This window comes from Cebus imitator, unplaced genomic scaffold, assembly GCF_001604975.1.
Source record: "Cebus imitator isolate Cc_AM_T3 unplaced genomic scaffold, Cebus_imitator-1.0 Scaffold70, whole genome shotgun sequence".
NCBI lineage: Eukaryota > Metazoa > Chordata > Mammalia > Primates > Cebidae > Cebus > Cebus imitator.
Window position 1 is genome coordinate 3,967,169 of NW_016107385.1, and position 22,538 is coordinate 3,989,706.

The following is a 22,538-nucleotide window of genomic DNA, read 5'->3' on the forward strand; positions in this document are numbered from 1 at the left end:
ACTTGGGAGGCTGAGGCAGGAGAATCACCTGAACCTGAGAGGCAGAGGTTGCAATGAGCCTTGATCACACCATTGCACTCCAGCCTGGTCAACAAGAGCACAGGAAGTCAGGGGACCTAGCCAGGACACACTGCCTTTTCCACCAACTAGCTGTATGGCCCTAACCTGCCTGGTGGAGCCACTTAATCTCTTTTTTACTTCTGTAATGTGAACAAGGAGAATAGATAGATGTAAGGCCCCTTACTGCTCTAAGAATCTATGGGATTGGCTTTCAGTTCAGCACCCATTTCCAGGTTTGCCCTCACTTTTCCAGTGAGAGACACCTGGGCAGGTACGGCAAAGAGCAATTCTCTGGCTGCTGGTATAGTAGACCTAAGGCTTGGGCAAGTGCCTGATACAAGAAGAAAAAGAATTGTCCCTTTTTCTTGGCAGCTGGGACAGAGACCCAGTGCCCAGCCTGTTTATACCTCCAGCCCTGTCCATACATCACCTGGCACACAGGTACACAGAACATGTTCTCTCCCCTCATTGCCCTCCCTACTTTTCCAGTTCTGGCAGGTCCTTGCTGGCTCCCCCAACCTTGGGTTTGCTCCCAGCCCCCCTCTCTGAAGGCAGCACCAGCCCACGTCCTGCCACAGGTTGGTGTAGCTGTGAAGGAGGTGGAGGAGTGAGTGTTTGACATACGAGTGATCCAGGGCCTTCAAGCTGCCGGGTACACCCCTCACACACATACTCAGATTCCTCCAGACCATTCTCCTAGAGAAGGTGGCGATGTGATTTCCCAGGTTCTCCATGAAGGAGTCAAGTGTTCAGTTTCCTCCATGTCCTTCTTTCTCTCACTCCTTCATTCCCTCAATTTCTCTTGCCTCCCTCGTCCCCATTCTTTCTTACATTATTTTGCTTCCTTCCTCAGTTCTCCAATATGTTCACTTTATTTATTTAGAAATAGGGCATTGCTCTGTCACCCAGACTGTAGTGCAGTGGAATGGTCATGGGTCTTTGTAGACTAGACCTCCAGGCTCAAGTGATCCTCTCACCTCAGCCTCCCCGCCAGTAGCTGGGACTACAGGAACATGCACCACGCCCAGTCAATATTCTGTAGCTTTAGTAGAGACAGGGTTTCGCCATGTTGCCCAGGCTGGTCTGGAACTCCCAGGCTCAAGCAATCTGCCGGCCTTGGCCTCCCAAAGTGCTGGGATTACAAGCATAAGCCACTATGCTGTACTGAAGATTCCATGTTCCCACTGAACCTTCCTGTTTCCTTCTCTTGGGCCATTTCTGAGCCCTGGCTGAGGGGAGAGAAGGGAAGGAAAGCCCCTCCGTTGGCCATCTCATCATCCAAGGCAACCCTTCTGGGGATGCTCTGTCCTCAGCGCCCCGGCAATCCCCAGACACTGAGTCCTGAGGGGGCACTCAGTGTCTTCCCCTCACTCCTGTCTTCCCCTCACTCCTCTGGCAGTGTGGGGAAGACAGGAAACTGGCTTCTACTCAAAGCAGCCTCGCCGGTCAGCTGACTACCAACATGGGTAGTGGCGGAAGATCCGAATGGGATAACATGATAAGCACTTTGCATTGTCTGAAACTCTTCAACATCAGTGCTGTCTTCTTAGTTTTACAGACACAACTCTGTGGGTTGGGAGAGGTTTTCCTAAATGTACAAATGCAGAAACATGCGGAGGGGGTGGAGGGACTGCCTAAAAATCACATCTAGAGTGTAGCGGACCTTATTTCAAAGCTTTTATTCTCGCAGCAACGGGAGAACCGCACTTGAGGGAAGTGAAATGACTTGCTGAACGCCACACTGCAGACTCCCAGCCCCGAGCTCCTACAGGAGATGCCGCCCAGGACTCGGCTGGGCCGCGGAGACAGATCTAGGCCCCGCCCCCTGACCTTGTTCTCTGCCCGCCGGGAAGTCGGGAGCTTGCGAGGAGCAGCCTCAGCTTGTCTCTGGGGCCGAGTCTCCACTTGGGTGCACGCCCTGGGGTGGGGCTGCTTTGGGAGGCAGGTGGCCTTGAACTCTGCTCAGGAGCTCGGGCTGGAGCAAGGCCCAGGGAACTTGAAGCCCTTGCCCGGGAGGGATGAAACACGGAAAGGAACCCGAGGGACCGGGTAGGGGAACAAGAGCAGGACCAGCTTCTCCTGCGCGGGGGCAGGGCCAGTGGAACCGCCTGGAGGAATCCCTCCCAGCAGCTAAGCCCGGGAAGGCTGCGAGGCCCCGGCGCCAAGCGGCCCCTCCCACCTCCCCGAAGGCGGGCGGAGCGAAGCAGCTAGGCCCAGGACCATGTTTTGTGCCTACGGAGGCTGGATTCCCCGCCACCCCGAGGAGCCACCGAGAGCCTTTTGTGCCTGGCAGGGGCCCTAGGAGGCCCGCGCTTTCTCTGAAAGTGAAAGGAGTGGGCGGGGGGCGCGGCCGAGGCGGGGCGCGGGCGGGCTGCGGCGCAAGCTCCGCCCCGGGGCCGTCTCTTGCCGGGGGCGCGGAGCCGCTCCAGTCCCCGGCGCGCCGCGGGCTGGTGGGCTCAGCCACGGCGCCGGCACTGGGAGATGACCCTTCCCGGGGGCCCGACGGGCATGGCGCGGCCGGGGGGCGCGAGGCCCTGCAGCCCGGGGCTTGAGCGGGCCCCGCGCCGGAGTGTCGGGGAGCTGCGCTTGCTTTTCGAGGCGCGTTGTGCGGCGGTCGCTGCGGCGGCCGCAGCGGGGGAGCCCCGGGCCCGCAGGGCGAAGCGGCGTGGGGGACAGGTCCCTAACGGGCTTCCGCGGGCTCCCCCGGCCCCAGTGATCCCTCAGCTGACCGTGACAGCCGAGGAGCCCGACGTGCCCCCGACCAGCCCTGGGCCGCCGGAGCGGGAGGGGAACTGTCTCCCGGCAGGGGGCTCCTCGCACCTGCAGCAGCCACGCCGCCTTTCCACCTCGTCGGTCTCCTCCACTGGCTCCTCGTCGCTGCTCGAGGACTCGGAGGACGACCTGCTGAGCGACAGCGAGAGCCGGAGCCGCGGCAATGTGCAGCTGGAAGCGAGCGAGGACGTGGGTCAGGTACGGGCCGCGGGGGCGGGGCCAGCGCCGGGCGCGGGGGCTGAGCTGGGGACCCAGCTTGGAGCTCCCGGAGGACCCGCTCCTGTCCATGCTCCCTCTCGCGTGGGTCCTGTTCTCGCGGTTTAGGAGGAGTCTGGGGGTCGGAGGGAGGCGCCAGGCCGACCTCTCGCCTGGGCAACTTTCACCCCGGCTCCGCCGGCGGGTCGTAGCGCTGGCCCTGGGGCGTCTTAAGAAGCGGGGCGAGGAGCAGGCGACCCGCCGCAGGGAATGGGCGAAGCGGGGGGAGCTGACCTTGTTGCCTGAGGGGTAAGACAGGAGGTATCGGAGGGGCTTGAGCCTTGCAGGGTGAACCCTCGGAAGAAGAGGGGCGAAGGAACGTTTCCCTAGCTCCCTGCCTCCTCTCCGGTGCCGCGGCCCCACCCCCGCCGTTGCCACGGTTTCCCTTTCCTGAGTGGGAGTGGAGCGGCGCTCCAGGCTCTGCTTGGGATCCACTGCCGTCTGCTCCTAGCGCCCGCACGAGGCGTGGACGCAGGGGAGGGAGGGGCGCGGGGCTGGGAGCTCTGGCTGAGAGCGGAACGCAGCCTACTCGGTGCGCGCCCTGCCTTCTGTACCCACGGCTCTCCGCTACTGAGCGCGGTAGAGAGGGGCGGTAAACTGAGACGGAAGGGGGGTGGGATCAGCCTGCTAGTCTGCCTCTGATAGCCCGGGTGTTCTGGGACCAGGGCTGACCCTCGGAAAACAGCCCTGGTCACTGTTAAGTCGTTCCCGACGCCTGCCACTTAGGCATGTGCGGCTCCTGGGACAGCCTCCTTGTCCTCTTCGTTTTAACCAAGGCCAGATACCTTGAATAACTGTACGTGGTCAGCGCGAAGAGCTTGCTTTAGATCCACGTTACGCAAGTGTCCCTGAGGCCGAGGGAGAGGCGAGGGGCGCTCCTGGCCTCGGGCGTCTGGGGCCTGCCCAGAAGGCCAGGTCGTCGCAGCGGGGCGGGGAGAGCTGCGGCCGCGCGCCTGCTCCGCCGCACACTGGGATGGGACGAGGCGGGGAGGCTGTGGCGACTTGCAGGGGTTCACAAGCCCAGAGGGCGGTGGGGCTTGTCAGTGACACAAGAGAGGAAAAGCTTCACAGAGCAGCAATACCCCCCGCGGCCAGGTGCCGGGAGCGCCGACTCTGTCACGAGCCTGCCGCTTCCCCTTCTCCTCCCCCGGTGGTCAGGGCAGCCCCGGATCGTTTCTGGGGTAACCCTTGCCTACGTCGGGGGGCGGATGCCGGGGCTTCCCAGTGTGGGGTGTGTGGGGCAGTGAGAGGCCCCCGCCCCGCCTCTTCGGAAAAGCACTAGCAGCAGCTCCGGGGGCGCGGCCTCTGCCAAAGCTCTGACACCTGAGAGGCGGCGCAGGCGAAAGGGCGCGAATCGCGGGGGCGCCGAGGGCGCGGGCGCGTCCCGCTTCCCTCCTCCGCCCGCAGGGAGTCGGCGAAGTGCCTGGGAGAGGGACAGCGCGAGGAGGAGGTCCTGCAGCCAAGCCTGGGTGCAGGGGAGACCACCCCAGCCGAGGTCAAGTCTCGAGGACCTGGGCGACCCCGCCGTCCCCGGAGCCGCCGGGAGCCAGTGCAGATCGCAGCTGAGGGCCCTTCCAGCTCCAAGGCTGCGGCTTCCAGGCCTTCCCCACCCCCAGGCCTCTGGGGCCTCCCCGAAGGCAAACAGCCACGGCGGCGGCAGATAAGCCTGGAGCTGTTGACAGAGGCTGCCTGAGTCCGCGTGGAAGGGCCCAGGGTGGACTTTGCCTCGCGGCGGGTCCCGGAGCTGCACAGCGCGCCAGCCCATGCCAATTTAGGGCTTCCCCAGGCAGGAAGCAGGGCCGGTCCTGCTGACCGTGAAGGATGCACCTGGGGAAGGGGACCGAGGCCGGGCCCTAGGACTCCCGGGTTGCCAACCACTTACGCGCGGCTCAGGCAGGCCGAAGCCCAGGAAGGCTCTGGCGGCCTGCCTCTGCCTGGGGCATACCTAATCCCCTTCACCTGCTAGGAGCCCTCTCCAGCCTGCCCAGAGCAGAGGAATTGAAACTGGGCAGCCTCACTCCGGCAGACGAAAAAGTCATGGTCAGGCTTTTCCCAACCAGTCAGGGGAGAAGTTGGAGGCCCACCACCAAGGCCAGCCGTCATGACTCTAAGGCCTTGCCTGCCTCCTCAAACAATTATAGGGTGTTGCAGGAGCAGAAGAGAGGGCGTTTGGCTCCTGTTCATCTGGTTTTCTTCTTTTCATGCTCCAGGATAGGTAAGGAGACCTGGATGCCATCCCCTCCTGGACTCAGAATTCCCACACATCACTTTCCACTAATTATAGAGCAGAATTTAGGTTAACAGACTTCCTTTTTAAAAAGCTAATGCCCATGGGAAGGTGAAGTCGTGGGTCACTTATACCTTAGTGCAAATCGTTTTATAAATTTAAACTGATTGTTCTCCCCACCACCACGACCACAGGGAGTGCTAGTTTGATAGGGCAATTGGAACATGGGGAGGGTGTTGGGCTGGTAGAGCTTCGACCAGGGACTGGATGACTGGAGGCAGGGAGCTGGGGTTAGTGCCAAACACAGAGCAAAGGGTCTGCTCCGGCAGAAGATAAAGTGAACACTGTGAGCAGTGAGTGTGAGCAGGTGTCTTCAAGGCTTCCAAATGGAGCTTAGACAGAGGAGGGCCTGAGGCTAGTATCCAGCCAAGCCCTGCCCAGGGTGAGGTACTGTCTGCTCAGCCCTAGGAGTAAAGAATTATCAGATGGCCCTCTTGTGACTTCATCAAAGCCTCTCACACAGTCAGCAATCCTAGCCTTTGCTCCAGGACACCCAGGTAGCCTGTGGCTATGTGTTGGTCTCCTAGAGAAGGCACCTTTGTGGAGGGAGGCCCAAATCAGAGGATGTGGCTCTGCTGCCCTTGGCAGCTAGATTTCACTCTGTAACATCATCTGCTCAAAAAAAAGTCTCACCTGCTTAAAAATATCTTCCCTGCTGTTCAGGTGCCCAAATCCCCACCCACCTACAAAAGAATGATGTTCCAGGAGCCTTTTTGGGTACATTCATTTTTACATTTATTTTTATTTATTTATTTGAGACAGTGGCTTGCTCTTTCACCCAGGCTGGAGTGCAGTGGCACAATCTCAGCTCACAGCAACCTCCACCTCCTGGGTTCAATGCCTCAGCCTCCAAGTAACTGGGATTACAGGCGTGCACCACCACACCAACTAATGTTTGTATTTTTAGTAGAGATGGGTTTCACCATGTTGACCAGGCTGGTCTCAAACTCCTGACCTCGTGATCCACCTGCTTCAGCCTCCCAAAGTGCTGGGATTACAGGCGTGAGCCACCGCACCTGAACTTGCATTCATTTTTAAAAGTGTTATGTTCTCTGGGGGAGGTATCTCCCTAAGGTGGAAGGTGACAGTGAGTTGAGTTCCATGAAACTTGCACAACTCCTGCCATGCTTGGCCATATCTATTACTGGCAGGAGAGCTAAATCCTGTCATAGCAACCTCAGATGGTGGTTTGGAGGCCTCAGATGAGATAATGGGTATGAAAATCTTCTGTAAACTGGGAGCAGTGGCTCACACTTATAATCCCAGCACACTGGGAGTCCAAGGTGAAAGGATCACTTGAACCCAGGAGTTCAAGGCCAGCCTGGGCAACATGGCAAAATCCTGTCTCTACTAAAAATATAAAATATTGGCATGGTGCCTCATGCCTGTAATCCCAGAACTTTGGGAAGCCAAGGCGGGTGGATCACTTGAGGTCAGGAGTTCAAGACCAGCCTTGCCAACATGGTGAAACCCTGTCTCTACTAAAAATACAAAAATTAACCAGGCGTGGTAGTGCATGCCTGTAATCCCAGCTACTCAGGAGACTGAGGCAGTAGAATCACTTGAACCTGAAAGGCAGAGATTGCAGTGAGCTGAGATTGCACCACTGCACTCCACCCTGGGTGACTGAGCAAGACTTTGTCTCAAATAACTTCATACATACATACATACAAAAAATCAACCAGGCATGTTGACTCATGTCTGTGTGTAGTTCCAGCTACTCTGGGTGCTGAGGTGGGAGGATCACCTGAGCCCTGGAAGTCCAGGCTGCAGTGAGCCGTGATCACACCACTGGACTCCAGCCTGGGTCATGGGAGTGAGACCTTGCCTCAAAAAAAAAACCCAGTATTTTGTAACCTGCTGGCTAGGAATGGCCTTAGTTGCTGCTTCTGTCTCATATGAGATGCAGAAAAGCAAGGTCAGGAGAGTAGGTGATGATGCCATTTTACCCCAGCTTGGGAGCAGGTCCACCAATCAAATGGTAGTAGCCCAGGTTTTCAGATGCACATCAAATCCTCTTCTACCAGGCCCACTGTCCAGCCCTCCTCACTGCCTCTACACAATTCCAAAAGGATGGTGCAGTTCCCTCACCCTACATAGCCCAAGGCAAGTTTCCTCTTCCACTGGGGTGGCTACAGAACTAGATGTATCCTCTCACTAAGTCCATTCTGGTCCCACTATTCCTCAAATTCTTCTAGCAGGTCCCTACAGCTGTCTGAAGCCCCTGCCATTAAACACATTCTTTTGGATAAAGGCAAAGGTGGCCAGCCAGTAGAGAGGGCTCCCAAGCAGGTCTTACTGTTTCCCCAGAAGTCAAAACTCAGACTGCCTTATTGTTGCATGTCACATCACCACGTACAAAGCACTTTCTCATGTGATATCCCATTTAACTCCCAAGTGGAAGAAGGATGGTAGCATCTTGCTGGGGATACTTTGGAACCTGCTGGGGGCAGGAACACGGGGAGGGAGGATGGGCTGATGGAGAGCTTCAGCCAGAGATTGGGAGGCAGGGGGCAGGGCATGAGGGATGTAGCTCCCCTTGATTTCCTTTTGTAAAATGGGAATTATACCACTTAATGCACTTGCTATGCGTGTGCGTTCATTATGGCTCTCACGCTGAGTGTGGGAGAAGGGGTACAGGATGGTGCTGCTGAATATACATGGCACATACATCATCTTCCTGGAATTTTACTTGAGGGTTTGGAGGTGGTGAGTTTTATAATAAAACTTGGATTTATTATGCAGCAGAATGCAAACCTGGTGTGTATTTAAAGATTTTAAAAGGAGTTTTGAAAGTGATGTCATGTTTCTAGTGGGCTGCTTCTGGCTACACCCCCAGATCCCTGGGGATTGGGCACGTGATCACACCCTAGTGTACCATGTAAGGGCTTCAGTGAGAAAGTGGGAGCAATGCTGCCTGATGAAAGATGAGAAAGAGCCTGACATGCAATAGGCAGGCAGTATTTGATGGTTCATGTTATGGCAGCAACTATGTCCTCCCAGGGGAAACAGGCCCACGCAGATGGCAGTACTTGGTTGGGTTCACTCAGCTGGAAGGTGATACAGTCAGGACTCCCCACCCAGTGCTCTGTCACAACCTCCATCTCCTCCCGGTGAGAAAGGGCTTTATGGTCAGCAGTTCTCCTCCACTTAGGCCACCTCCTCAGTTCTCCGTCTCCCTCTCAGAACTCCCTCTTGCCAAGGAGGTGTATTCTTGAGGGGGCACACATGTGTAACTGTGCTAAAAGGCAAGCATCTCTCGGGGAAGGCAGCAGACATAGTTGACATGAGCCAACCTGTGCACTTCATTTTTAAAAATTTTTATTTATTTATTTATTTATTTTATTTTTTTTTTTTTTTTTGAGACGGAGTTTTGCTGTTGTTGCCCAGGCTGGAGTGCAATGGCCCGATCTCGGCTCACCGCAACCTCCGCCTCCTGGGTTCAAGCAATTCTCCGGCCTCAGCCTCCCGAGTAGCTGGGACTACAGGCATGCACCATCATGCCCAGCTAATTTTTGTATTTTTAGTAGAGACGGGGTTTCACCTTGTTGACCAGGATGGTCTCGATCTCTTGACCTCGTGATCCACCCGCCTCGGCCTCCCAAAGTGCTGGGATTACAGGCTTGAGCCACCGCGCCCGGCCCAATTTTTATTTATTTTTGAGACAGAATCTCTTTCTGTCACCTAGGCTGGAGTGCAGTGGTGCAGTCTCGGCTCACTGCAACCCCTTTCACCTGCGTTCAAGCAATTCTTCTGCTTCAGCCTCCCAAGTAGCTGGGACTACAGGCACATGCCCCCACACCTGGCTTATTTTTTGTATTTTTAGTAGAGATGGGGTTTCACCATATTGACCAGGCTGGTCTCGAACTCCTGACCTCGTGATCCACCTGCCTCAGCCTCCCAAAGTGCTGGAATTACAGGTGTGAGCCACCGTACCTGGCCACCAACCTGTGTACTTCAGAGAGGACACAGGGCTGCTGAGTTGTGGGTGGGAAGAGGAGAGGTCCAGAGGATGGGATGCTCTCAGGCTTAGCTGAAGGCCAGAAAAAGATAAGGGACACACCAAAAGAACCCTTCATCTCCTTCCCAATTTTGTCTAAGTTGACAGGCCCTCAGGTTTGTACTTTATTTTCAAGGCTTAGGTTTCTGGGCCCAGATCAAAACTAAGGGTGCCCTGAGCCTTGTCAGCTAATGAGTGCATGGAATCCAGGGATAGCAAGAGAAGCTTGGAGAGCCCAGCCTGTTCTTTCTGCAGGACCTGCCAGGCTGGCCTCCCTGCCCTGGGCCTGTGTAAAGGTTTGTTTATGTGTATGTCCGTCTCCCTAAATGAGGAACCAAGGTCCTGAGTGAATGAATCAGTGATTGAGATTTGTTCATCTTCTGCGTCATACCATGGAAGGGGATTGGTGAGCTGGGTGACTATCATCCTTAACCCTCGCTTACTACTCACAGCAACCCAGTAAGGATAGTTATTTCTTCATTTTATAGATCCTTTTCTTATGGGTGCACAGAGGCTTGTTTCTTGGGCCCTGGAATCTTTTGAGGCATTGGTAGAAATAAAAATTTTGGGGGCTGGGCACAGTGGCTTATGCCTGTAATCCCAGCACTTTGGGAGGCCAAGGCAGATGGATCACCTGAGGTCGGGAGTTCGAGACCAGCCTGACCAATATGGCGAAATCCTGCCTCTACTAAAAATACAAAAAGAAAAAAATAGCTGGGCGTGGTGGTGTGCACCTGTGGTCTCAGCTACTCCGGAGGCTGAAACAAGAGAATCGCTTGAACCTGAGAGGCGGAGGTTGCAGTGAGGTGAGATCGGGCCACTGCACTCCAGCCTAGGTGACACAGCAAGACTGTTACTAAAAAAAAAAAAAATTGCCCCCACTCTAGACCTACTTAAAATTTCCCTGTAGTAGGCCTGAGAATCTGCCTTTTTTTTTTTTTTTTTTTGAGACAGAATCTCTCTCTGTTGCCCCGGCTGGAATGCAGCGGTGAGAGCTTGGCTCAATGCAACCTCTGCCTCGAGGGTCAAGCCATTCTCCTGCCTTAGCCTCCCAAGTAGCTGGGATTACAGGTGCCTGCCGCCATGCCCAGCTAGCTTTTGTATTTTTAGTAGAGAGGGTTTCACCATCTTTGCCAGGCTGGTCCTGAACTCCTGACCTTGTGATCCACCTGCCTTAGCCTCCCAAAGTGCTGGGATTACAGGCGTGAGCTACCACTTCTGGCTAATCTGCAATTTTTAACAAGGGTGACCATCAGGTAATTTCGATGCTCACAGCAGTTCAAAATCCTTGACGGAGCATTTCCGTAACCTGCCTACGCGTTCTTCAGTGGCAAAGCTGGAGCGCAAACCGGGGTCTTCAGATGCTAAGTCCAGAGCTCTTGATAGCTCATTGGAGACGCTGGAATCACCTTCACTGCACTGTATCAGCCTGCCACACAGGGGCACAATAAACCTTACCAGAGTGAATGAATGAATGAATGACACATCCAGCCCCAGGTGCTTCAGGTGGATCGGGGGTGTGGTGAGACCCTGCTTCAGAGGAGGGAGGGCTTATGCATTGCCGAGAGGCCGATTTGCAGGCCTTGACCATGTCTATTTTAGAAAAGCCACTGGCAGAAGATCCGGACCATGGTCAATCTGCCGGTCATAAGCCCTTTCAAGAAGCGCTACGCCTGGGTGCAGCTGGCGGGGCACACAGGTGAGCCGCAGGGCGGGTGGGCAGTTTCCCGTGACGGGAAGGGGCTGGGCGGCGCTGACGGATGCTGGTTCACAGGGAGTTTTAAGGCAGCGGGCACCAGCGGGCTGATCCTGAAACGCTGCTCGGAGCCGGAGCGCTACTGCCTGGGGAGGCTGATGGCGGACGCGCTGCGCGGCTGCGTGCCTGCCTTCCACGGCGTGGTGGAGCGCGACGGCGAAAGCTACCTGCAGCTGCAGGACCTGCTCGATGGCTTCGACGGGCCCTGCGTGCTCGACTGCAAAATGGGCGTCAGGTACTTGTGCCCTGTCAAGTTGATTGGGGATCAAGTGGGGGGCCGGGCCGGAACAACTCGAGGGCGGCCCGGGGCTAGTGCTCGAAGGGGTCCCCGTGTGCGCTCTCTTACGTCCTGGCCGCTGCCTGCGCCCCCACAGAACTTACCTAGAGGAGGAGCTGACCAAGGCCCGCGAGCGGCCCAAGCTGCGGAAGGACATGTACAAGAAGATGCTGGCAGTGGACCCTGAGGCGCCCACTGAGGAGGAGCACGCGCAGCGCGCCGTCACCAAGCCGCGCTACATGCAGTGGCGGGAAGGCATTAGCTCCAGCACCACACTCGGCTTCCGCATCGAGGGCATCAAGGTGGGGCAGGCCTGCTTCGCCTGGCTCCGCTCCAGCCCCCCTCCCCCGCGCGCGATGTCCTTCCGGATCTGTTGGCCTCCACCTTCCCGACGCCCCCTCCGCCTGCTCCTCCGCCCTCTCTGTCTCGCTGTCCCCTGCAACTGGGAGGTACCGCTGCCCTAGGCTGTCCTCTTCCCCACTGGCGGGCCCGGGCCTCTGACACTCCTGTCCCACCTCCAGAAAGCCGACGGGTCCTGCAGCACCGACTTCAAGACTACAAGAAGCCGGGAGCAGGTGCTTCGCGTCTTTGAAGACTTTGTGCAAGGAGATGTGGAAGTGCTGGTGAGAGTGAAATCCCAAACCCTGAGGTGTTGGGGAGCCTGAAACCCAGAACTCCCCGTCATCCGGCCCAGTGCCTTCAGCTGTGTCCCCACTGTGGCCCTCACCACGCTGGGTCGCACCTGCTCTAGCTCCTTCCCTTCCGAGCCTACCCGGGCGGCTTCCTGGGTCTTCCCCACAGCTGCATTTACCGAGCCTATCTGGGCCGTGGCTCCTCGTTAGCAGAGGCTCATTTGGCGTTTAATTAATTTGCCCTCCTTTCCCACCCACCCTCTGCAGAGGCGGTATCTGAACCGCCTACAGCAGATCCGGGACACCCTGGAGGTCTCTGAGTTCTTCAGGAGGCACGAGGTAAGCGGCGGCAGCCCGGGTGCCTGGCCGCGAGGGCTAGGGCGGGAACGCGGCGGGGGCGTCTCTGGGCAGGGCCGCGGCCTGACGGTGGTGCGGGGCTCACAGGTGATCGGCAGCTCGCTCCTCTTCGTGCACGATCACTGCCATCGCGCCGGAGTGTGGCTCATCGACTTCGGCAAGACGACACCCCTCCCCGATGGCCAGATCCTGGACCACAGGCGGCCCTGGGAGGAGGGCAACCGCGAGGACGGCTATTTGCTGGGGCTGGACAATCTCATTGCTATCCTGGCCAGCCTGGCTGAGAGATGAGGCTGGACTCCTGTCCCCTCGGGCCGCCACCCTGACATGTGGACCTGCGGCTTTGTTCCCACTGTGCATGCCACTTGAGACTGGAGCCCTGGTGCAGGGCAGTTCACCGGGTCCTGCAGGGCCAGGTGCCAGTCACTAAGAGGTGGGCACTGCCGATGCCAGGGGTTGCACCCACCCGGGCCCCAGCGTTCCCAGAGCCGAATGACATTAATTTACAGGAGGGGAGGGAGCAAAGGGCTTCTTCCTCAGGCCAGCTTTTCTGAGGCGGCTCTGCCCTCTCCAGAGGGGCCAGACCGTGGATTTATTTAGCAAGCCTAGACCTCCTGGTCTAACCTCTCACACTACAATGGACTCCCCTTCCTAATAAAACTCAAAGGCAAGATGCAGCTTCCTGTGCCTCAGGCCTCACCCCTCCCCCTCCTCTGGTCACCTCTTCCTCAGATCCGGTATCCCTGGCATCCACTCAGATTGCTGGAGGATAACAGCTTTTTATTAGAAGCAACTGCAGGGTAGGGAACTGCCCAGATAAAGGATGCTCATAGTGGGAGGGCAATGCTCATAGTGGGTGTGCATAAGGTGGCCTCTGGTCCCAGAGATAAAAAGCTGGAAGTGGTGGGCCCTTCCCTGGGAAGCCTGGGACTGGTTTCCAGCATAGCAAGGGCAGTACTGCCAGGCCAGTCCCCAGACAGGCCCAGACAAGCAGCACAGACTTCAGGGACAAGGGCTGCTAGCATAACAGGCCACCCAGGAGCCTGAGGAGTGCAGGGAGGAACCCTCAATGCTTCAGTCCCCACCCTCAGGGCCCCTTGGGGCTCAGGAGCGATATGTGGGATTCCAAAGGCTCTGAGGTTGGAGGCCCCTGGATTTGAAGGGCTTGAGGCCAGAGGACAGCCAGGGGCCAAGAGAGCTACCTCCCCAGCTTTTCAACTTCTCTGGACTCAGTTCCTGGGGCTGTGGGGGTCTTAGGCACTCCAAAGACCTGTTTCCCAGCCCAGAAGCCCCTTCCTCCTCTGGGGTGGGCCCCAGCTCCATCGGCAGGGGTGAATTGAGCACATCCGGGTCCTATAATGGAAGAGTCAGGGAGTAGCGGGGTATAGAGTTTTCTGTCCCCGCCCCCCCCGACCCCCAAGACTAGGATGATCAGGTTAGGTTGGGGGCATACCTGAGTGCAGTACTGAAGACGCTCCAAGATGCTGGCAAAGCTGGGGCGGAGCTCAGGCTGGTGCTGCCAACACTGGGTCATGATGCGGTACCTGGGGGGAGGCAGGAGTTGGTGCCACCCACGGTTGTGAAGGCCTCCCTTCCCAGGCAGCACTCAACTCACACGGGCCCTGGGCAGCCCCTAGGAGGGTCCATCCGGCCCCCTGCAACGACGAAGTCCAGCACCTCCTGGTTGGTGCGCCCAGGATAGGGCATGTAGCCCAGTGAGCAGATCTCCCAGAGCAGCACCCCAAAAGACCTGCATCACAAGTGGGGGAACCAAATGAGTCCTGTCAAGTGCAGCCTCCCCTCACTTGAGGTGGCTGGAAAGGACTGGATTAGCCTCAGGGGAGGAGAAGGGGAAAAGAGAGGGAGGGGAGGGGAAGGGAAGAGAAGGGGAAGGGTGTTATCAACCAGGAATCTGTTTTGGATGTGAAGACACCCTCCAGGAAGGCCTCTGGGGGCATCCACTTGACTGGGAGCAAGGCCCGGTCCCCCCTTCGGTAATAACTGGCCCTACAGGAGGAAGAAGGGGAGTGAGTTGTTTAAATACCACCAAGGTGCAGGCAAAACCCCCTTGGAGCAAGAGCCTTCCCAACTTCCGCACCGGTAGATATCTCGTGCCATCCCGAAGTCCCCAATCTTGGCCACTCGGCTGGGCCCAGTGCAGCTCAGCAGGCAGTTCCGGGCAGCAATATCCCTACAGAGGAGGCAAAAAAAATCACCGCCAGAATTCAGAAGTTCTTGCCCTTCCTGATCTATTTCCTTAAAAGCTGAGTGGAGGCAGGGCGTGGTGGCTCATGCCCATAATCCCAGCACTTTGGCAGGCTGAGGTGGGCAGATAACGAGGTCAAGGGATCAAGACCATCCTGGCCACCATGGTGAAATCCCGTCTCTACTAAAAATACAAAACTTAGCCGGGCGTGGTGGCATGCGCCTGTGGTCCCAGCTACTCGGGAGGCTGAGGCAGAAGAATTGCTTCAACCCAGGAGGCGGAGGTTGCAGTGAGCCGAGATTACGCCACTGCACTCCAGCCTGGTGACAGAGCAAGACTCCATCTCAAAAACAAAACAAAACAAAACAAAACAAAAAAAACGCTGAGTGGAAGGGCTGTTCCTTGAGGAGGGACTTGGGATGGGGGTCCCCTGAGCCAGGACTGCTCTTAACCTGTGGATGAAGTGATTTTCCTCCAGGTAGTGGCAGCCCTGGGCTATGTCCTGGGCCAGTTGCAGCAGGTCCCGCATGACCAGAGGTGATGGCTGGCCCTGGGTCAGGCAGAGGGGGCATCAGTCCATGCAGGTCTCAGACATATCCACGGGGTTTTTAGAGGGGCCTGGGAGGCTGAGAAAGGGTCTCACCAGGTGCGGCTGACTCTGCCTCAGGAAACTCTTCAGGTCCCCTCCAGACATCAGTTCCAGCAGAATGAGGCGAGGGGTGGCCCTGAGGGTGAGCCCCACACACCGCACGATGTTCTGGTGGCTAAACTTGCTGAGTGGGGTGGTGGCGACACCCCGTCACCAGCCATCACCAGCAGGGAGATGGAAACCATGTTCTAGGCGCCACAAAGCCGGAGAGGCCATCTGTGTCCCCTGCCTTGCTACCTCAGCCTCAGGGTGGGGAGAGGCTATTTCCTGGGCCTTCCCTTCCAGCCCCCGCCTTCCAGCCCTGCCCAGGCCCCAGGTGCACCTGATGATAAGTGCCTCCATGAGGAAATCCAGCTCATCCTGAGGAGAGCAGAGTTCTGGCAGGGTCTGGGGAGGAAAAGGCACAGCTCTGAGCTGCCCTGGACACTTCAGGAGGGTTAAGCCTAGCTCTAGTCACTGTCCTTCCCTTCAGGGTGCCCAGCTCTCCTACCCCCAGCCAGAAGTACCACTCCTCTCACCTTGATAGCCACCTGCAGGGGACTGGAGTCCCCAGGAAGGCCAGTTACCAGTCCCTCATACACCTCCCCAAAGGCACCATGGCCCAGGGCTCTGCAGGAAGACAGGTTGGCAGGGAGTGGGCAGGTGGCCTGGAGAAGAGTCCCAGAGAGTCTAGTACCTCCTCTGCCTCCCGTGCCCCTGCCATATGCCCAGCTGACCCTCCATAGACTCCCTCTCCATTCCAATGCATGTCCCCAAGTAGAAGCCCTGCAAGGGTGATGATGACTGGCACAGAGCCAGGAAAAAAGAGGGCAGGTGCAGATCAGAGTCAGGCTGGGAGTCCACGATGAGGCCTTTCCTGGTAACCCTGCAGACGCCCTGGGAGAGAGGCAATCCCTGGGCTCCAAGAATCATATATATATATATATATACACATATATATATATTTATTTGAGACAGAGTCTCACTCTGTTGCCCAGGCTAGAGTGCAATGGTGTGATCTCGGCTCACTGCAACCTCCGCCTCCTGGGTTCAAGCAATTCTGCCTCAGCCTCCCAAAGTGCTGGGATTACAGGCGTAAGACACCGCGCCCAGCCACAAGATCATATTCTAAGAATTGGGACGGAGAGGTGACCTTGAGCAAGTTGCTTCCCCTTCTGGAGCTTCTCAGGTCCTCCCTCTCCCCTACACAAGGGATGTGGGCCAGATTTTTTTCCAGTATCCGTAATTCACTACAGCAGGGTGGAGATTCAGAGTGCATAGGTTCTCAGAAAGAGGCAGAGGACTCACCTAAGCAGAGTGACATTGGCTGGGGAAACCTCGGTGACACCTGGGGGCAGAGCCCAGGTCTGGGCTGGGCCAAGCCCCATCTGGCAGTAATAAGGATTAGGGGCTGTCCTGATGGCAGAGTTTCGAAGCTTGCTCAGCTCAAGCTCAGGGATCGGCAGCCTCATCCCCCACAGGCTCTGCCACTTCTGCTTCACTGGTGGTGGGAAGAATAATGGCACAACCTCCACCTGCCCATCAGGTCTCCCTCCCCCACCTGCCCCCACACCCCTCATTATGGTAACGTTTTCCCCGGGCCTCCCCAGCTGCTTCCTATCCTAGAATCCCAGAGGAGTCTACCACTGCTCTGCTTCGGTGAATGGTCTTGAGGTCAGTCCGGGACCCCTCAGAAGCCCATCCCAGCTCACTGGAAAGAAGCCTTGAATCAACTGTGCCTGCTAGATGCTTCATACCCAGAATCAGGACCCCACACACCATAAGGAGGCTCAGTGTCGAGGTTGCCACCACAGCCACCATCAGAAGCAGAGGGCCTGGGGGGTTGCGCAGGTCTAGGGAGAAGGAGAGACACCTCCAGTGGGAAGGTCCTCTCTGTTCCTTTACGCTCAAGTTTTACCCATATTCCAAGACTCAGCTCAAGTGTTATTTTTCCATGATGCCTTCCCCCATTATCCTAGGCCAAAGCAACCTCTCCCTCTTTGAACACCCCTAAAGCACTTTATACCTCCCACAGCAATCGTCACTTGGGACACACATTTACATAGCTATATCTAAACATCCTCCCACACTAGACGATATGCCTCTGAAAGGCACTGTGCACTGATGAATCTCCAGTCCCCTGCCCAGCACCCACCACAGTGCCTGGCACATAGCACATCTCTATACCATCTTTCCCAGTGGCCTACTGCCCCTCTCAGTCTGTGACCCCAGAAGTCCAGACCTTGGGCAAAGGTAGGACATACCCACGCAGGTGATGTTATCCACAGCTAGCTCCATGCCCTCTGGGCACAGGCATTCAGCCAACTGGAGCTCTGCCTGCCATTGACAGTCTCTCAAAAGGCAGTGACTGCAGTTGAGATGCCTTCGGATCTCTACCTCTCCGTGGCTCTCCGTGACTGTGAGTAAAAGAACTGATATGGTATGGTTTGGTGGGGGGGTATGGGGATGGGATATATTAAATACATGCTTTGGGCTGAGTGCAGTGGCACACGCCTAAAATCCCTGCACTTTGGAAGGCCCAGATGGGCTGATTACCTGAGGTCAGGAGTTTGAGGCCAGCCTGGCCAACCCCTTCTCTACTAAAAATACAAAAATTAGCCGGGTGTGGTAGCACATGCCTGCAATCTTAGCTACTCTGGAAAATCACTTGAACCTGGGAGGCAGAGTTTGCAGTGACCCGAGAGTGTACCATTGCACTCCAGCCTGGGTGACAGAGTGGGACTGTTTCTCAAAAATAAATAGACATGCCTTTTTCAGCCACATGGTCAATTCTAGCCCAGGACTTTAGAGCAAAGAGCAGCACCAAGCTTACAAGGGTGGTGGGAGGCTGAGGGACTTCTGCCAAGCCTGCACACTCCCAGGTATTTGAAGCAAATTCACAGCAAGGGGATACTTGACAAGCATGCAGCATGCCCTGTGCTGGCATCCGACAGATCTGACAGCCCCCTTTTCAAATGACCCTGTGATATGCAAGAATCCTGTGCTATGCAATGTTATTCACAGTGCAGGTCGCTCTTCTGGGAGTGGACTCAGGGATTGAGGAAGAAGGCCAGGCCAGGCTGAGAGGTGGGGTTGGGGCCAATACCTGCCAGAGGCTGCAGGTAGAGCTCGCTGCTGGGGTGCATGAAGGATACTCCATCTTCCCCATCAGCCCAGAGGTTGTCAGTCTCTGAAGCATCACCCCCTGGAAGTAGAGAGTGATGGAGAATTGACTACAAATATGAGGGCTGGGGGAGAAGCTGGAATCTCCCAGTGGAAATCCCAGTGTGGCCTTCTCTTCTCCAGCATCATGATGCAAGTGCTGTCTTTTCACAAGTGGGAATGGAGGAGGTGAGGAGTGGGTAATCAGCTGGAGCCTGAAGGCCTAGCTCAGGCTGGCAGAGATGCCTCCTGCCTGCCTGAGCCCCTCATGTCCCATGTCCTCACAGTCCCTTTCTGTGAGAATGTGAATGATGTGTGTATATATGACAGTACAGCCTGCACAGTCACACAGCTTTTGTTTCTTTTTACTTTTTTTTTTTTTTTGAGACAGAGTTTCACTCTGTTGCCCAGGATGGAAAGCAATGGTGGGATCTCGGCTCACTACAACCTCCACCTCCCAGGTTCAAGCAATTCTCCTGCCTCAGCCTCGCGAGTAGCTGGGATTACAGGCATGCACCACCATGCCTGGCTAATTTTGTATTTTTAGTAGAGATGAGGTTTCTCCATGTTGGTTAGGCTGGTTTCAAACTCCCAACCTCAGGTGATCCTTCTGCCTCAGCCTCCCAAAGTGCTGGGATTACAGGCTGAGCCCCCTCACCAAGCTGATAGATAATTTGCATTTTGAACAACCTAGGCTATATGGATGTTACTGGTTCCTGGACCACACTTTGAGAACCGCTGACTTAATCCAGGCCTGCCTTTCTGCCTCCCTGCTCAGCTTGCTCACTTGGTCAGCTCTAAGTTCTGGGGACAGCTGCAGAACAAGGCAGGGACCTGCTGTGATGGGAAATACCCTGGACTGAATGGAAATCTAGGGAGTCCTGTGTGCATGCTGATTTGCAGCGTATTTGACCTTTTCTAAGAGCTCCTGCTTTGCCTGGAGCTGCTGAGCGGGTCTTAATTCCTCTCCCACCCCTATCCTCCTGAGGGCTGCAGCCTGTGCTGAGGTTCTAATATCACGTCACCTTCGGGCCTGCTCAGCTGCCCTCTCCAACTTACACGTACCCCGGTAGCCGCCGCCGCCGCCGCCCGCAGTGCAGGCCCCGCCGCCGCCCCCAAAGCCGCCGGCCGCGGCCCAGCCAAGAGTCGCCCAAGCCTCGGAGCAGCCCTGGCCGCCCTCCGCCCCCTCCTGCAGTGAGCGGCCCGCCTGCAGAGAGGGAGCCCGCGACGTCCAGCCGCCTCCTCCACCTGCAGAGCGACAGCAGGAAGGTTGGCAGCCACACGGGGAACACGCCTGCCTCTCCCCGCGGGCCGCGCCCTCACCTGCCGCCCCGCCTCTCCCGCCGCTCCCGGGCGCCTCCAAGCGGTTCTCCAGTTTCTCGGGGGCTGCCAGAGTCCGGCCTCGGTCCGGCGGCCTCAGGTAGGCCCGACCGCCACCTCCGGCCGCCACCAGCAGCGGTTCCAGCTCGCTGGCGCGCACCTGTGGGGCCAGCGGCGCGTTCCAGGACGCGTCCTCCTGCCGTCCAGGAGCACTGGCACTGGACAAGGGCTCCCACCCCGGGGGCCCAGATAAAGGCAAGGCCCCCCCCCAGCCCAGCACAGGGTTAGAGGGACCCTAAAAGGTGGACATAGAGTGCGTGCGCGCGCGCCCCTGAGGAGAGGATAGGGACACCAACGCTGAGCGCCGAAGGGAGCACGTACCCGAAAAACGTAGGTGGCGCCCCCGCCACCCCCGCCACCTCCTGCCCAGCGCCGCGACTCCAGGGCCCCTTCGCTCCCATCCGTCGCCGCGTGTTCTTCAACCGCTCGAGACTCCCCGAGGCAGACTAGCTGGCTTTCCGGGCTACCCTGCGGGCAGCAGGGGCGGGAATCGGCAGGGCGCGGGAGGCTCTCCTCGCTGTGCAGGTGACCCGGCACTGAGGAAGGCTCGTCCCCCCGGCCCCCAGGCAGCCCTCACCCCGCGGCGCCGGAGCCGCCCCATCCCCACTGGCTGCGCTTACTCCAGGACAGGCGTCCTCTCCCTGCTGCCCCACCAGAATGTACAGCGACTCTCCGAGACTGAGGGAGAAGATTGCTGAGACGAAGACGCCATGCGCCCGCGACAGGTGGTTCTTGGCGCCTTTGCCGCCCGCAGCTCCGTAGGCTGAGATCCTGCGGAGAGCGGGCGGTGAGTCCCCAGCCCTCGGTGCTCAGGCCGGCCGCTGCTGGCAGAAGGTGACGATAGAGGAGGTTCCAGAATAATTTTTTATCTGAGGAACTTGGAGGCTGCAATAGACTCTGACGGGATGGGAAGGCTGATTTTGCACACCGAAAAACTAAATATCACACTTATTTCAGGAGGGTTCGTGGAGATGTGGGGAGGCTCAAGCACCCTTTGGCACCGCCCTGGCTGGGGGGCTTCCGCTCGGTGGAAGAGGTTCCAGGTACGGTCTAACTCGGTGGCGACTACTGCCACCTTGAGGGGCACCCAAGGTCGGCCTGGGTGGACCTCCCTGCGCAATACCCCAAGACGCAAGGCGGTGCACACGTGGCCTTCGTTCCCCTGACGGTGAAACCTCCGACTCCCAGGTCACTGCCCACCCTACCCCCGCCCCGCACTTACAGATACTGGCCGGGGCTCGGCACGCGCCACAGCTGCACGCCTCTCAGATGCCCGGCGGCCCCCACGGTCACCACCACGCTGGTCCCCGCGTACGCCCCGTCACATTGTGTTTGTGTGGGCCCATGCCTGCCACTGGCCCCGCAGGTATTAAACAGCCAAGACTCCTCGGTGCCTGGGAGCAAGGAGCGAGGCAAGGATCGTCGAGCCCCTGGCTGGGCTAGAGGGGTCTGGAATGGTGAGCGGAAGAGGAGGGAGCCTGGAGCTCACCCCGAGAATTCAGCTGGGAGGTTGGCTCCAAGCTGCTACGCGGGCCGCTGACTTTCCGGTCCAGGGGGCTGGGACTTGACAGCGGCAGGAGCGAGGACGGCAGAAAAGGCTCCTGGGACCCGGGGCTAAAGCAGAGAATGGCGCCTGAAAGGTGTTAGCAGAGGGCGCAGGATGTTAACTGGGGTGGAAACAGGATATAAAAGAAAGAACCCCGCAACAGCAGCCCTTGCGGGCGCGGCCACACCCCTCACCCCGCCCAGCTTGCGCGCTCAGCCTGGAAGCCACCACCGGACGCCTGTCGCAGAAGCCCCGCGGGTGCTCGCTCATAGCTCCGCCAGTTTCTCTCCTCAAGCGCCCTTCCCAGTGAATGGCTTGGGGGCCGCACTGAATTCGGTTCTGCAGTCTCCCGCGTGCTTTCCTCGACTTAGATTGATGGCCCCGCCCCAAGGCGGCGCTGAGACCGCAAAGAATGTTCCTCCTTCCCAAGCTGCGTGATCCAGACTCGGATTCACACGCGCTTGGCGCTTCTCCGTCTGCACTTCAGAAGCACGGGCCCGAGAAATTTGGCTGTGAGAGTTCGAGGGCTCTGGAGGAACCACTGACACCTGGCCTGTTGCGACCGGCCACCCCCAAGCCTAGGAAGGTGCCTCTGGCTGGACCGTCCTCTGACCAACAGACGGCACTTACCCGCGGCTCCGAACCATACCAGCAGCAGGCCCCAGCGGCCCATCTCCGTTGGGTTCACCCCGCAACAGCCCTTGCGGTCTCGGCCACGCCTGTCAACCTGAAGTTGACAGCTCGCCTTGCCCACCGCAGCCCGGGCCGCCGCTTACAGGGATGTCCTGCGGCTGGCAAGACTCTCCCCAGGACTTAAAGCCGGCCTGACCACGCCCACCTCAGACCCCAGGACGCCAGAGGAGGAAAGGGCGGGGCGTGTGGGCAGCGAGGTCCCTACGCTTCCGGGAGGAGCCTGATGGAGTCCCCACCTAGGGCTCTAGTCTTCAATCGTCACATCTGCCGCAGCCAGCCAGGAGCTGGGGTAGGTTTGAGGCCGGAAAGGAGGTGCCCCACCCTCAAAGCGGGAGCCACGCCTCGGACACCAGGTGGGGGCTTCCAGGTTCCTGAGGACAGGATCAGTGGAGTGTGCCCTTCATTTGTGGTAGTGGTGGTGGTGGGTGTGCGGCACGCGTGACCACACATGGGATGTACTTTTTTTTTTTTTTTTTTTGAGGCAGAGTCTTGCTCTGTCGCCCAGACTGGAGTGCAGTGGCACGATG

At 57.8% G+C, this 22,538-nt stretch overlaps 2 protein-coding genes across 4 annotated transcripts; one reads left to right on the plus strand and one right to left on the minus strand.

Annotated features, from left to right (window-relative positions):
• Nucleotides 1-1,949: 1,949 nt before the first annotated feature.
• Nucleotides 1,950-13,075, plus strand: ITPKA (inositol-trisphosphate 3-kinase A). The gene is made up of 7 exons (XM_017531007.2): nucleotides 1,950-3,030; nucleotides 10,977-11,073; nucleotides 11,149-11,365; nucleotides 11,505-11,709; nucleotides 11,929-12,030; nucleotides 12,307-12,378; nucleotides 12,484-13,075. Exons 1-7 carry the CDS (start codon nucleotides 2,542-2,544, stop codon nucleotides 12,685-12,687), a joined length of 1,386 nt encoding a protein of 461 aa, XP_017386496.1. The 5' UTR covers nucleotides 1,950-2,541; the 3' UTR covers nucleotides 12,688-13,075.
• An 84-nt stretch (nucleotides 13,076-13,159) lies between these two features.
• LTK (leukocyte receptor tyrosine kinase) lies at nucleotides 13,160-22,276 on the minus strand. 3 transcript variants are annotated; one of them, XM_037739441.1, is made up of 20 exons: nucleotides 21,949-22,276; nucleotides 21,262-21,405; nucleotides 20,995-21,166; nucleotides 20,393-20,543; nucleotides 20,094-20,240; nucleotides 19,716-19,872; nucleotides 19,458-19,640; nucleotides 18,337-18,435; nucleotides 17,495-17,662; nucleotides 16,988-17,083; nucleotides 16,539-16,731; nucleotides 15,770-15,860; nucleotides 15,574-15,638; nucleotides 15,246-15,375; nucleotides 15,055-15,152; nucleotides 14,495-14,587; nucleotides 14,302-14,403; nucleotides 14,012-14,146; nucleotides 13,850-13,940; nucleotides 13,160-13,749 (listed from the first exon to the last, which is right to left on the minus strand). In XM_037739441.1, the coding sequence occupies exons 1-20, from the start codon at nucleotides 21,989-21,991 to the stop codon at nucleotides 13,501-13,503; spliced, it is 2,607 nt and encodes an 868-aa protein (XP_037595369.1). In that variant the 5' UTR covers nucleotides 21,992-22,276; the 3' UTR covers nucleotides 13,160-13,500. The 3 variants fall into 3 exon arrangements, with proteins under 3 accessions (XP_037595369.1, XP_017386492.1, XP_037595370.1); XM_017531003.2 differs by having other exon boundaries at nucleotides 17,495-17,647; nucleotides 21,949-22,274; XM_037739442.1 differs by lacking the exon at nucleotides 21,262-21,405.
• Nucleotides 22,277-22,538: the final 262 nt, after the last annotated feature.